The sequence below is a fragment of the Pagrus pagrus genome (genome assembly GCF_965226575.1).
Source record: "Pagrus pagrus genome assembly, chromosome: 12".
In the NCBI taxonomy this organism is placed as follows: Eukaryota; Metazoa; Chordata; class Actinopteri; order Spariformes; family Sparidae; genus Pagrus; species Pagrus pagrus.
Window position 1 is genome coordinate 3,009,694 of NC_140196.1, and position 15,925 is coordinate 3,025,618.

Sequence of the window (15,925 nt, forward strand, 5' to 3'; positions counted from 1 at the left end):
ATCGACTTCGTTCCATGCACCAGCTGCTCTTTGGAAGATATCTTATCAAAAAGTCTGCAAGCAGGTGATAGGGAACAAATTAATTTTTGGTTTTTGGCTGCAGTGCTGAGCATATAAAGAAGTCAGTAAGGTTCAGAACAGATACGACTCAACATTTAGATCGAGTCTGACAAATGACAGGATCAGAGGACTTAAAATACACGGCAAGTTTTTCCTACATTCACATTTACAGTCATGACAGAAATAGGTTTGCAACTGTCGTATTTTCTGATAATCCATCTACACTATTAAGATTATTATGACCTCATGTATATTATCATTTTAATGCCTCCCAGGGCTGTAATGCAAAGCTACTATTTTAATCTGCATCAGTGTCATTTTACTCCTCACACATGTATGTGGAAGTTTATAAAATAACAATAACTGATGTTGTATAATGGGAGGAGGCCAAGATGAATGTCAAGGTGGTCTGAAGTGTCTATGAAGCAAAAGTTAGCAAACTGTTAACAAAAAAAACAGGCCAATAAAAGCTAATTAGGTCAAAGTGGATCATCTTTTTGTCGTGCACACAGTACAGGAGGTCCAGATGAAAACGAAGGAGCTATCTTTTGAGAATGAACACTTTCCCTTCTATTGTCTGTCAGACATGCCTCGCTGCAATATCAATCAGGAGGTTTAAAAAAAAAAAAAAAAAAAAAGACCCCTGAGCAACATCAGGCTAATGCAAAAATCCAGATGCTGTTCATATCTGTTAGTTTGCATCTCTAATGCCTGAATAACCTCAGATTTCTTCACAAATGTCACAGTTACGTCCTGCTGCCACTTGGAGCCGCCAGCGCTCCATGTTTCCTGTAATGCAGGTTTGAGGTTGTTGGTATCAACTCAGCAATACAAAAAAGTCATGACACAAAAAGCAAAAAAACTGTTAAAGATAACAGCATTTAACAAATCATTAAAATGCTCTTAGTCTCAGAAATGTTTACGGTAAATGAGCTGCTGTAAGCACATTTACTCAAGTAGTTGCTCAAGTACTGCACAATTTCACACAGAGGGCACAATGAAAGCCGTAGTGCTGATTCATCCTCTTTCTCTGAGTCAAACATGACACAGTTTTAGATTCAGTGTTACGAATGATAACGATAATTAGTAAATTATTGTGATATTTCATATATGTCAAATATCACCACTCCTAAAACAGCAGCTGCAAACTTCAGTCGAATTAGGTTCATCGCTCCTCGAACCTGCACTGTGAAGGTGCTTTTAAAGTTTTTGCACCTTCATCCTGGTGTGAGAGTCACCTTAAACTTGATTACTTGCTAATAAAACTACAATTGAGGACAATTTGAGCATTTGAATGCACATGTCCCGTTACTGAGCACTGGTAGATTAATTGTCTTAATGTAATTTGCTGATTGTTTCAAGTCGGGCGCTTCTTTCTTTATGAGAAACTTTTTTGCTGCTGACTTTGCCACGACTCCCTCGTAAAAATGGTTCTGAATCCTGAAATACAGCTATCAAATACAATACTATAGATCTGCCTAGAAATAAATACATGAATACATAAAGATGCTTCTACAACTCCAGAACTTCCCTCAGAAACAGCAGGTTTTCAAGTATAAAGCAGACTAAGGTTTTTTTTCTGATTGCGGATAAAATAAAGTAATTTTGAAAAGGATTACTTTGGCTACAGGATGCAATCTGCAAAGTTACTAGTAACTAAAGTTATCAGATAAATGTAATGGAGTAAATAAGTACAATATTTGTATATTTGGAGTGAAAGTATACAGTAGCAGAAAATGGAAACACTCCAGTCAAGTACAAACACTTCAAACTGTACTTAAGTACAGTACTTGAGTAAATGTACTTAGTTACATTCCATCACTGGTAAAATGCTGCTTTGATGTATTAATGCAATATATGATAATATATCAACCACAAGGGACATTATTCTGCTGAACAAGTACGTTTCCTTTAAATACTTAAAGTACATTTTGAATGCAGGAGTTACACTTATAAAAGAGTATCTTTACATTGTTGTACTGGTACAAGAGTACTTCTTATTTGCAGCAGTGATTTAATGTGAGATAAATAAAATGTCAGCTAGGTTTTTAACTACCATTACTACAACTATAAATCACAATAAATACACCATCCTGTGTAAATAATACCCAACTAAAACATAATTAAAGCTGATAGTAATAAAAGCATAATTACAGCTATGTGATATATGAGTGACGTGCTCAGACATAAAGACTCTGCAGTACAGTACAGTCAGTCATCTGGGAGATGTGATACGATCTCACCGTCTGTCAGGAAGGAAACCACCAGTAAATATTTAATCAGTAATTTGGTTTCGCCTTTCAAATATTCATGGAATCTAATCAACTTAATCACGGCGTGATCGTTATTTCACAGCGTAATGAAACTCCCCGCCACTTCGCTCAGGCGTGACCAGGGTGGCTGACTTCACGCCGTCGCTCTCACAGACAATAAGACTAACTGGAAGGTTAAAAAAAAAAAGAAACCAACGAGGAAAGGAGGAGGGGAGAAACAGAAAGAAAGCAATAAATTAAATCAAAGAAGCCCCAGAAAAGCAACATGCGGAGTATCAGGTGCACTGAAACTGGAAAAAAGACAGAAAATGCAAAAGAAAGAAAAGAGTAAGGAAGAGAGAAGGAAGGAGGATAACGTGCATCATCATAATAAAATGTTATGCAGCAAAATCTGTTCAACGTAAATCTAAACCCTCAGCTCAGGTGAGTTCACAGTGAAGCAACAACAGCAAGATCCCTCACTGGCTTCCCACACAGGAGCAGAGTCAGTTATTCTCATTAGAAAACTGAACTGATGACGGAGCATTATACATTTTGTACAAATGTTTTGTCCCTGCACCGTCTCTCTCTCAACTCAATGTTCAATTAGAATAAATTAAAGCCAATATGTGTAAAACTTGAAACTTTCCTATTTTGGCACCTTCTGTGATGCTGGCTGTGTTAACATGGAGTCTAATGTTCTGATTATAATTGGTTTAAAAGCCCAAACAGAATAGAAATGCTCCATATAACCATCTTAAATCGGAATATATTTGCTTAAAACGAACAGCTACATCAGGGTAGTTTCCAACCAATCACAATAATAACTATAAACAGATTATTTTCCAGCTCCATTCTTTCTGCTTATGTCCACCGTCTTGACGTAAATGACGCATGTTTCTCCACTTACCAAACATGGAGGCATCCAAGATAAAGTGGTAAACAGCAGAGTGTTTGTTTTTAATAAAAAACTTCCCATAGACAATGATAGATATCCATCTTCAGGACCGGATCTGTTCAAACATGTGGCAGCAAAGATCTTTACAACAGCAGGCGCTGGTGTCGCTAGAATCAACAAAAACTGAAAGTTCCTCGTAGTTAAATATCAAAGCTGTTGTCTAAAACGCAAGTGACAAAACTGACAAAAACGTGCTGGGGCAAATGCAAAAATCAAAATAAGTACAAACCTGAAGCTCTTGGAACAGCGATCCAAAAACATGAGGATCAACACAGAGACACTGACCAAGAGACACTGACCGAGAGGGAAAGACGAGGACTTAAATACACAAGAGAGGGAAGACTAATAAGAGACAGGTGAAACTAACAGGGCAATCAACACAGGCAGGAACACAATGACAGGAAGTGGAAGGCAAAACCTGACACATGAGGATGAAGCACCTAAAATGAAACAGGAAACAACGAAACCAAAAACCCAAACCATGACACTGGATTTTCTTGCATTTATTCAGATGTGTGCAACACTGCATAAACTTTTCCCTGTGATTGTCTCGTTTTTGTCTCAAGCAAACACCATCAGAATGATTTCAAAGAAGTTATATTAAATATAATCAAATTATCAATCAAGATGTTGAAAACTAGAAAAACCAGACACAAAGGCCGATTAAAAAAGAAAGTGGACTTAGAAGAAAAGAGTTCAAGAGACAGAAAAACATAAATATGTTAATTCTGTGATCCGACACAAATGTCCAGATGAACCAACAATGTGCCTTCATTTATCGTGAACATGCAGCCACATCTGAGTGAAGAAGCTGTGGAGAGGCCTCCGGCTGCAGCGGCAGCTCTTTACAGTGGAACAGTGAGATGGATCTAATGTACAGTATAATGTTTGGCCTCAGGAGTGCACAGGGAAGCTGCTGTGTCCTATTTGCTGCGATGTTGAGCTCATTTTGTAGAGCAGTTCATTCTCCCTGCCCTGTGGGGTCTTAGCCACAGGCTGGAATACAGTACAATCTATCTGTTTTTCATCAGACGCAGTAATGGCCTCTCTGTTGTGTCTGCATGATGCTACTTTATCTCACCTTAACAGTTTGGATGTCTGGAAACAGCAGGCAGCGATGATAGACATGTTATTATTTTTTGCTGTTATATTTTGTTTGTATCACATGGATGCACATATCTCTGCAGGTTCTTCACCCTCCATAATGTCAGGGTTAGGGTAAGTACCCGAGAGACTTAAAACTCCAGAAAAGTTAGTCAGTTTGAGAAACAATGAGTCATGAGACCTTTTTATACAGAGATCGTGCAACACCACTGCAACAAAGACGCTTCTTCTGTGTGATTTTTGAAAGCATGCTGGTGTTTTACAGATCTACAGAAGTTGTTCTTGTTCTTGTTTGAGTTAGCTGCTAACTGCTGTTAACTGCTTTTTAGATCTTCCTGTTGTGGGTCAAACACACAACACGTTTACACAATAGCCGATAAATCGTTGTTAGTAAGTTCAGGCTGTCATTTAAGCATTATTCTGGATCTTTCTGGTTTTCCTGCAGGCCTTGACATGGTTTGCTTCCTTGGTTGCCTTCTCTACACTTGACTCAAACTGTCAACTCATACTGTAGCGAGGTTATGTCTGCAGTTTATGAGCTGTTGTTTCCCAGGTAAACACACAGACCACTTCCTGTCTCCTGCTGCTCCTCTCAGGGTTACTCTGCCTCCAGAGTCACTCTCAGCTGTGTCTTAGGGTCTCTGTGCTCGTTGGGTAGAGCAGACAGGCTGCCCCGGGTTTCCAAACCATCTGCAAGAAAAACAGACATAACACCAGAAAACCAATGAACATACAGTAAGGAAATAGCATGCTAGCCTGCTAATATTTTGTCTTTTGTGTGGGCTGTTGGTCCAGCCTGGTCCTGCGCACTTCAGGGGGAACCCAGAGGTGTGTGGACACGTTTTTCGATGAGAGAAAGGCATCTACCAGTTGAACTTTACCGCTTTTCTGGCTTTCTCCCATCGAAAAACTGTTTTACAATTCATACATTCATATTTGGGATAAAACACTATGTTGCTAGCGGCTGTGAGAAGTTGTGCTCAGACACAGTGGTGTTTTGAGCTGAACGTTAATGTCGGCATGCTAACATGCTGATGTTAAGTAGGTGTAATTGTTTAAAGTGATATATTCGCATGTCGGTGGTTAGTACTCTACAAATGTCAGCCTCATGGCAGCACAGGAGGAAAGGTCAGGTGATCACTTCAGGCCGTAGGATTGTCTGAATGTCAGTTCATCCTTCCTTCATCTTAGCCACTTTACAAATGCAACACTCCTGCACATGCATGTCTGTGATTTTAATTCAAATCCCTCACACTTCTCCAGCAACAGAATAATCCTCCAAAAGAAAGTCAAATCAGTGAGGGAGAGACACAGCTGCCTCCAGTTTATTCCTCCTTTCACTCCGCTGTGCTCAGATCTACTTACAACACAAGATGATTGAAGGCACGTGATAAGAACCTGTGGATAATCGTACGAGAGCGCGGCAGCGGAGCTTTGCGAGTCAGTGAGGTGAAATTCGACAAGAAACGTGAATCCCAGAGGCTCAACACGATCCATACAGCACACCTGGAGATAAACAAAGAGCTGCAGCGTCTCGCTAATCCTCTGAAGAGGGAGTCAGTCACTGGAAACCTGCAAACCAAGAGGATCGAAACGCAGCAGAGGCCAGAGAGGAGGGGGGGGGAGAGATGAAATGTGATGATAGCAACGATAAAATGATGTTAGGGAGCAAAAATGAGGGAGTGATTTGCATCTTAGTTTGGATCTAACACAGGTGCAATTTCAGTTGGAGGAAGGTGACTGGCAGGGATTAAACAGCTGCTGTTAATTGGAAGTAAAGGTGAAGGGGGGGATTATGTAAAATCGGTATTATGATGCAAAATAGTGACGTGAATAGAAATTTGAGCAGGAGGTCTGGAGTCAGGTATATAAAAACGTTTTGTTTCGTTTCTCTGGATTGAAATCCAGTTTAAACCATTAAAGGAACAGTTCACTCAAAATGGGAAACAGTCATGATCTCCTCACCTCCATGCTGATGGAAAGTCAGGTGACGTTTCATAGTCCACAAAACATTTCTGGAGCTTCACAGCAAAACAGTGTCGCAATATTTCCATTCCTAAACAACTGAAGTAGCTGGAGACTCGTTCCAAAACGTAAAAAACAACTGGAAAAAATATAAAATGGCTCCATACAGCTCGTTTTGTATAATCAAAGTCAGGCATAATCAAGTCCCAAGATCCCAAATTGATTTGAATAGATGTTATTTACACCCTCGACCAAGGTTCGAGCTAACGCTTTTAGCCTTTCTGGAAATATTTTTTCATTAATGTAAACATGAAATGCTAGATATGTAATTCTGGTGAACACTAGATTTCAATAACTTTAAAGGTCCAGATTGTAAGAAAGTTGATTTTTGAGTCTATTTTGAGACACTCAGTGATGGCGACCGACCTACAATCCCAAAGTGTTTGAGTATTTGACAAAATGGGAATGAAACGTAAAGGATCAACTCTTACACAGTGGACCTTTTAATTTATTGAGATTTACTTATATATTTTTTCCAAAAACAGTCAGTAGATTGCGCTAAATGGAAGCTAAGCTCATTTTTAGGAAGATTAGTTTGTCTGTGACCCTTTTTTTTCATGACGATTTAGTCGCTGTTGTATTAATGTGTAATAATAAATATAATTATTAAGATATCTGAGCATCAAAATTTATCAATCACAACAGATGGGTCAGAAAAAGTTTTGACATTTTATCTATATAGCACCTTTCAAATAAATCAAAATGCAATTCAGAAAAATATACGGATACATCAAAATAACTATAAACATTAAAACCATAAAAAGGAGACACAGCTGGCCTCGTAGGACAGTGTAGTTTGTTGAGATCTTCCTGAATGCACTCATCATAAGTTGCTTTGACAAAAAAGCATGAAAATAATGTGATCTAATGTATCATAATACATTTTGATATTGCATATTATAGATGCTGAATCTCAAAGCTCTTCCTCTCCTCATGATGTCACAGCCCGAACAGCCTCCTAAAGCCGGCAGCAGGGGGGAGAAGTCAGTCAGTGTTCTGGGCTGCCCGCTGCAGAGCTGCACTCTCAGTCTTCTCTGAGCAGTTTGCTTCAGACGGGAAGAAGAGAAGAAGCAGCAGAGGGGAAAATAAACTACTGGGAAAAATTACAAGAAGAAGAAGAAATCTCCTCCTGAATGGCGGCAGTGAACGGGACGTGCAGCAGAAACATGGAGAGGTCAGATATGAGAGGAAAGTCCAAGAGGAAGAGGAGGAGGAGGTGTAAAGGCAAAGGTGAGTGAAGTTTATGTGATTGTCTCCGTGATACTGACATATTACTAACATTCATATCAATGCAGCGGGTTTACAGTGACTTTATTATGTCACATTATTTTTTGGCATCCTTAAAATCATCCACTTTTTTGATTCCAGTGAGAAAAAACACCTGCAATGTGCTTGTGTGGACTCACAGTTTTGCTGCAGTATTGTGATAACTATATTATATTTCATTGATTAAGATGATGCTTCAAAGCAACTGACAATAAGTGCATTCAGGAAGAGCGACATGTCAGCGAACGATATCGTGTTAATAATACAAATTTGATAATATCGTGTGAGTAATCCAGCGAAGATGTTCGGCTTTGTGCACCTCTTGCTCACTTATTTTACACTTATGGTTACAGACTCTCTCCACCTCCCTACACTCATATCTTGAGGGTAATTTATTTGCTATAAAAAGAGCATTTTTTCCCCCAAACTTCTACAGATATCGCGATGATACCATTATCGTGACTTCATTTGGCCATGATAATCGCATGGTGAAAATCTGATATTGTGACAGCTGTAGTTCCTATCTTGTGTGAGTTACAATCCTATTTTAGTATTTTTATAGTATCTTGATTGTGTTTGAAGTGATTTCATTACACTTTCAGGTGTTTAAGAGGCAGAAGTTACAGTGTAGTTTGACCTCTGAGGTTTTGAAAAGGAAGAAGAATGCGTGGAATAAAAAAAGTGATATCTCTGGTTCTGCTGTATCGATTTTGATCATTTGTTTTTAAACTGTCCATAATGAGTCCAACAGGGTTAGAGTGCAAAACCTGAAGCCTACATTACCCACAATGCACTTTAGCCACTGATATCACTGGAGGAATTGCATGCAGCTTCCTTTGGAGCCACAAAAGGCTTTAAGCTACTGTTTTCACATATGTAGCAGTGCTCCCCGAGAACTGTAAACACACTTTAATGTGGACAACTGGTGGATTTTCCCTTTAAAGCTGAAGCTGGAAACCTCAGAAGGAAGCAGTGAAAGAACAATAATTCACAGGCAAAATATTCAAACAACAGAAAGTTATGCAGAACTTCTTCTCAACTTTTTTGTTCCTGGATGATAAAATCCTGTCAGATCTTCTGATCTCCTGAAGAAATAGTCACAATAGATTCAGTTTGGATTTAATAAGTTCATAAAGACCAACACAAGTAGATGAGAGGCTCAACTGGTGAAACAAAAGTCTTATAGAGCTGTCCGTTCTCTGTTTACTCTGCGTTTAATGTGTCATCATGGTGCTAGCTCTTGTAATCATAATTACAGTCGTCAGGGCAACAGGTCAACCTTTCAGGATTAAGCTGACATTGTTCTCCACATGCTAATCCTCAGTAAATGCTGCAGATTACTCCATGATGGCTTTTGTATTAAGTCCAATGGTTATTCAAAGTGCGCTAAGCCTATTCCACTTTCATTAATGACCCGTCGGCCTTTTTTTGTACATCAGGGCCGAAGTGAAAGCGAGTTCTCTTCCAGAAAGTCATTACTCAACGCAGCTCCTCAAATCCCACTATTTTAGGGGCAGAATGCACTTAGCTAATGCTTCCACTGTATCCAACCATGAGCTGTGCTTTAATGCCAGCTGTCATTTCAGAAACAGAGGGTGGCATCTTTCCCTCAAATGGCAGACGTTTTGTCTAAAATCGAATGCACAGCGGGAGAGAGAGTCATGGCGTGGGACCGCTGCACTTCGTCTTCACGCAGCAGTAATTCAACAATGTTTGAGTTTCTCTGTCGTTTGCGTCGTTTTAGTAGAGATTTTGTCCACAGTGAAACACCTCAACAGCATCAAACTTTTCGAATCTCTTCTTCTTCGTCCTTATTTCAGTTGGCAAACGAGAAAAAGTGCATCACAGCCAACATCTGGTGAGGAGAGAGACAGACAGCTGGCTGAACAAATCATTTCATAGCAGCGACGTGTTGTGTATACGGAAGCCCTGAGGGGCAAGTGAAGACATTTTTATTTCTAGTGATCCATTTTCTGATTTAAGTTGTTTTCTCTCCTGTTTATGACCTGAGAACTGGTGCAAGAAACCTGAGAGAAAGACGTTTTTAAAAGTTGGTGTGTTCAGCTCTCAGTACTTTTGTAGCTTCTTACTGAATCTCTTTAGTTTCTCTCGCCCTGTTTGCTCTTTCAAACATCTGCTGTGTTTTGCTGTTTCATCGTGTTCACTTTCAGCTGTTTTAGGAGTCGCGTTTAGTGACTGCTGCTCAAAACACAACATTTCTTGTAATGCTGCTTCATAATAAAAGCTTTTAAATGGCTAAATAACGGCGGGCTTTTATTGTGAAGGAGTTATAGTAAATTAAACATGTTTGTAACTGAACCTGGAGTTTTTTTCACTCGGTGTATCTACTAAAATATGAAAATGTAAAAATATGGATGCAGATAATTGGCACAGTTCGAGAGAAAAAAAGAGAAAGAAATCTTGTTAAATTTTTAAATAACCAAACCTGAGCCTGACCCAAGCCTGAAGCTTCATACAACAATATAACCCGGATAGCAAAATGCTAAGCTAATCACACAGAATGTTAATCGAAACATGTCTGGATGAAAACAGTGAGCAACATTATTGTAGCTTCACAGAAAACTAAAACTCTCCCCCTGTTAGGAATTACTGGACAGGGTCTAATGAGCGCATTATGAAATGACTTTGTTAATAGGGATTTTTTTCTCTGGGTGCAGATGACGGGTGGAAGTTGTTTCAGGCTTTCAGTTAAAAACATTTGGCTGTAAAATCCCCTTCTGCTGCCGCTTCAGTCAAATTAACAAACCGTCATTTGTTGGCTGTAAAAAGGGAGAAAACATTCGACTGTCCCTTTTCCAGTGAGGATTATGATTCTCCAGCATGGAACAAACAGCTGCTGTCTGTGTCGGCCTGTCAGACGTTTTCTTGATGACGCGTCATGCGTTTTGGACGTATCTGTATATTGGATGCATTTTGGATAAGCGAGCTTCATCGTGCAGGCAAACTTAGTGGGGCATGTCAGTGTGCAATTTCACTGATGGATTCTGCAATCTCCACACTTCTCTGGGGCTCCGGCTTCATGAAAACATTAGCAATATGGTTTGTGTGCCCATTTAACTTAATTGCAGGGATGCTCAGCGGGTAAAGTGTGGCACTAACTCTGCGAGGGTTAAGGGTCCCATTTCCTCTCAGCTCAGTGTGACGGGAACTGCTGAGAACACGGTGAAGGTTTGAGTTTTTTGATCCCCACTGAGTCTGAATGTGTAGAAAAAGGAAAAAGTTATGTTTAAGGTAAAATCTGTAGATTTTCTGTAAACTCTGGATTGTCTCTGATTCCTCTTTTCCTCCTCAGCCATGCTTCAATCATTTGTTTTAAAAGACAATTTTTTGTTTTGGTCTTTTCCTTCAGTTAGTTTTATACAGTAGGTTCTTGAAAAGGAAAGCCTTTGCCAACAGTAGCTCCTCTCTCCCACAGAAAACACTGCTCCCGAACGCCTCTTCAGTAGCCCAGCCAATTTCCGTGACTTCTTGACATCACACTACGTGACCGTGTCACACGTTTGAATAATTTATGCCTATATTGACGGTAGAAGTGAAGCTAACTGGAAGCTGAAAACACAACAGAGTTGATCAGCACGGTGAGCGGTGCTGGCTCAGGTGTGTGTGAACTGACCAATCAGAGCGGATGAGAGCTGAAGTCACGCCCCTTCTGGTTTCCCTCATTTCTGAAAAACTTTGTATGGTAGTGAATGAAGAGAGACAAATAATTTATTGATCCTGTTTGAATTGTGTCATGAATCACACATATGATGTTTGTCAGTTCAAAAGATAATTTTCCAAGTCAATAAAGTCTTAGTTTGTCATAAAACTGGTGAAATATCAGACTAAAAGATTACACAGCCAACGGTGTCGTTAGTGACACATTAAAGCATGTAAACTTATTCATGTAGTAACCAAAAATAAAATTATGAACCTGAAAATGAGCTGAATATGTCTCCTTTAATGCTGTTATCTTTAAATCACAAGTTAATTATTTTGTCAATTTATTTTGTTATCTCAGACCAACGAAATGCTGATTTCTCGAGATAACTGCGACGCATCAGACATCATCCGCAACATCAACCAATCAGATCAACAGTAAGAGAGCGATACCACCAGCTGAGCCAGTTGGTAAACTCTCGAACTCTTACTGAAGCAAGTCAGGAGAAGAGCAAAAACATCTTTTCCACAAAGATAATCCTGTTAGACGGGTCTGACTAATCGATTTTTTTAGTCTGCAAGAGAAGACGTGTGGGAACAGTTGGCTTTTTGAAAAAGCTCAGTTTTGGAGGAGAAAAACACATTTTAGTCTGGACAAAGGGCTGAAATGAAAAGAAAAAGATGTAAATACTTTTAACCAGCTAAATGTGGATGAAGTCTACGATTCCCAGTCTTGTAACGTACTCGTTCTGCTGCTTTAACTGGAATAAAAGGATCTGATTTCCTCTTCCACTGCCTGTCATGTGGCAACTGCTTTTTGTTGGTTACCGTTTGATAAAATTTAACCCAGAATTACTGCTGTAACAAATAAAAAAAAACACATTCAGTCCACAATTAGAGACAAATGAGGCCTAATATTTCAAACTGATTAAGTGACAGTGAAGCAGCAGGCGAGGGCATTAAGAGTTGAAACGAGGCCGTCATCAGCAGTCAACAGCCTGCCATAGCTTACTGCTGTCATTGTTATTATCTCTCATTGCTATTTCATTGCACATTACCATATGTTTCAGGCAATAATTTCATCACTCATTTCCAAATAATGATCATCAGTCTGTTGATTTGAAAGCAGACGTTTAGCTTCAGCCGGCTCTGTTGCAGACGTGTGATTTGATGAACTAAATTTAGACTGAGAGAAGCTTTGTAGTCTGTTCTCTCAGAGAGAGAGTGATATCTGACGTGGATCTGGTGCAACAATTAAATTAGACAATACATAAATAAAAGTGGTTGATGCTCCAAAATCAGAACAAAATGGAAGGTCCATTTGGAAAATTATAAATAAAGTATTGATAAAACAGTAACAGCTCAGACTTTAGGGATACTGTGTGATAAAATATCTTTATTTTGATCTGCTGCCAGAACCTCGCAGTGGAAAACAGAAGTGGATGCAAACATTTTCAGGAGGATGTGATTCTATAATATTATAGACGAATAATAATTTAACAGGCTGTGAAACAACCGTCTTTGGTTTAAAAAGCTTCAAGTGTGTTGCAGCTTTAACCAAACAGGTTTGCGCAACTGCAACATTGCCAATAAGTGTCGACCAGCTTCTCCCACACGAGAAAAAATTCTGACGGCGACTAAGTTGATTGTCTGAAGAACAGATCGTTGATCACAAAGGCAATCAAGTGTCAGAGGACATTGGGCAGAGTTGGTGAACTTACTTAACGGTTACTTTCTTTATTCTCAGTTTTTGGATTGTCTCCAGACCTCATTGTCAGAAGCACTTAAACCACAACAGAAGACTTTACCAACAAAGTGTTGGGTGCTAAAGACTTGCTAAGTTTGTTTATCGCTGTGAGCAGGGTTCGAACCTGCGCGGGGAAACCCCATTGGATTTCGAGTCCAACGCCTTAACCTCTCGGCCATCACAGCTTCTTTGTGGTCTGAACCGTGCATTAAGTTATTCACTCTGTCCTGATTTCCATTGTGGACTTCGATTGTGGTGAAAATGGTCCACATTGTAAGTCTGTTGTGAAGACGCCTCTTGCCTTTGGAGCAGGAGTGTGCATGTCCTGCCTCCAAGTGTGCTGCAGTGACTTCTTGTGAATGCGGCCAAATCAGTGACGACCTCCTTTCCCCACAGAGAGAAAGACGTTTATAAGAGTTTCTGTGTTCAGCTCCCAGTTATTTTGTTGCTTCCAAATGAATCTCTTTAGTTTCTCACTCGTTACCCTGTTCATACTTTCAGACATCTGCTGTAATATACTGTCTCATCGTGTTCCCTCTAAGCTGTTCCTGGAGTCGTTACTGCCAGTGAAAACCCAACATTTCCCGATGTTGCTGCTTCATAGTAAATCCTTCTTAAAAACTTAATAGGGGAGACTTTTGTTGTGAGGAATTAAAGCCATTTCCCACAAGTGCGTTATCAAAATGCAATGCGTAAATTCCTGTACGAACATTTCGGACAAAAATACAAAAAAGCGTGTCATCTGTCTAAAATCTGAATTTGAATGTCCGTTGTGGCCACGTGACACTGTATACAGCGTTTTTCTGTTGCGTTTGTTTTCAGGGTTTGTGTGTTTTTGACATTGTTTCTATATTTGCAGTGCGTTCATGTGTCTGTTGTGTTTTGGAGTATTTTCCTGTGTTTTCTTAATTTGCAGCACGTTTGCCCTTGTCAGTCATTAATTTACTTATGTAGTGGACTGAAAGGTGGTGTGAGTGATTGTGGAGAAGGTTAATTGTTGAGTTGAGTTTCATTCGCTGGTCGTCAAATACAGACAAGGCAAAATCAATTTTTATGAATAAAAATGCCAATTTGATGCAGAATAAATAATAATACAAATTCATTTTGAAATGTTTAGATTGATTATTAACTCACAAATCCAACACTCTTTAATATTTTGCGTCTTGATCATGAAAATTAGCACTCAAGGGTCCAATCAAAGATATCCTTTCAAGTACAAAGCTTCAACGCTGTGAGCAGGGTTCGAACCTGCGAGGGGAAACCCCATTGGATTTCAAGTCCAACGCCTTAACCACTCGGCCATCACAGCCAGTTATGTTGATAGTCATCAGGAATCTGACAATACGACGAGAAAGGAAAATCAGAACTCATCAGAATACAACATTTTCCATTTCACCACAATCAGATTCTTCTTATCTCAAGCACTGGACTCTAAAACACAGCTGCTGATGGTAGCTGGTCATTTCATTCGAGTAGCTGTCTGCCTTGATTTGCTCTCAGACCTCAAGTCCTCTCAAACGTAAGTCTCACTGCCTCCCTATCATGACTGAATCAGCATAAATATGTCAGCAAGCAATATCACACTGCCCAAAGGTGAACCTGCGTGACAGCACACTGAGAGAGTGTGCACAAGTCTGCCATAAAGGATTTTTCTCAACATGTAGTACTTTGATTAATCTGTTAAATCTGCTTTCTTTGATTAGAGTGAAAGTAAAACAAAGAAACGTGGCATCAGAGAGAGATGGATACCTTCAAACGATGCACAGTATTGAAGTAGCAGGACTGTCCGGGGTTTTCTCAGAGATGAAAGACAAAAAGGATGAGATTTGTTTTTTATGTTGACTTTGGAAACTGTTGATTACATTATTTCAGATCCTTTGTGAGATGAAAACAGTTCTTCTTCTTGCAGCAAGGAATTGGGTCATGTGTTGGCTCGGCTCCACTCCACAGCTCTTTTCTTTACGTCTCATAGATTGACTCCAAAATGAACATAAACATGGTTATAGGGAGGATATATTAGAAATGCAGCCCATCATTCAGTGTGAACAGTCTTTGTCTGAGAGCCAGAAAGCGCAATCAAAACAAACCTCAAGCTGGGTCCACTGAAACAGATTATAATGAAACTTCTTTTCTCTGAAATGATTGCATCTTCAGATTTTTGACAGTGGATTGTGAATCTTGCATCTTTTGAGTAACTTGTGAATCAAACAAACAAAAGGAGCAGCAGATTTAAACTCTATCATACAACAGAAAGCACACCAGGTCAGGTTTTAGGAGAATCAATGTACAACTCAGAGGACGCTCTGTTGTCAGCAACATGATTTCAGATTGATTGCCTGACAGACAGGTCGTTGATTACTCAGGTGATTAATCAGCCACAAGTCCCACCTCAAAAGCAATGTTGAACCACAGACAGTAGGATTGTGAAGCACCGAGTCGGTCATCTACTACTCTTTCTGGATTGACTCAGAAGGGCTGACTCCAACGACAACAACAAGAAGGGTTTATTTTTATTAATTGCCGTGAGGAGGGTTTGAACCTGACGTGTCTGAAAATGTAGTTGGCATGAGGGCCAGCAGGGGGCGACTCCTCTATTGGCAAAAAGAAGGCAAATCCTATGGAAGCCTATGAGAAAATGACCCCACTTCTCACATGATTTATTACGTCACTAAACAAAGAAGAGGGCACAAATCACGTAGCTGTGATGGCCGAGAGGTTAAGGCGTTGGACTCGAAATCCAATGGGGTTTCCCCGCGCAGGTTCGAACCCTGCTCACAGCGAAACAAGTTTAAAAGCTCCCCATCTTTCAAGCTAATGGAGACAATTCGGAAAGAGATATTACTCTGTCTCCAA

The 15,925-nt window shown here is 39.7% G+C and overlaps 1 protein-coding gene across 8 annotated transcripts in view; it reads left to right on the forward strand.

Moving 5' to 3' along the window:
• LOC311266436 (double-stranded RNA-specific editase B2-like) overlaps positions 1-15,925 on the forward strand; it is a 39,562-nt gene that overhangs the window by 6,298 nt on the left and 17,339 nt on the right. The window contains exons 1-3 of one of the 8 annotated variants that reach the window (XM_084368800.1): positions 4,319-4,927; positions 5,011-5,109; positions 7,303-7,629. The exons of 1 other annotated variant lie outside the window; for it this stretch is intronic. In XM_084368800.1, coding sequence (XP_084224926.1) covers positions 7,533-7,629 — 97 coding nt within the window. In that variant the 5' untranslated portion in view covers positions 4,319-4,927; positions 5,011-5,109; positions 7,303-7,532. 6 more of the 8 variants (XM_084368798.1, XM_084368801.1, XM_084368803.1 and 3 more) reach the window with 6 other exon arrangements.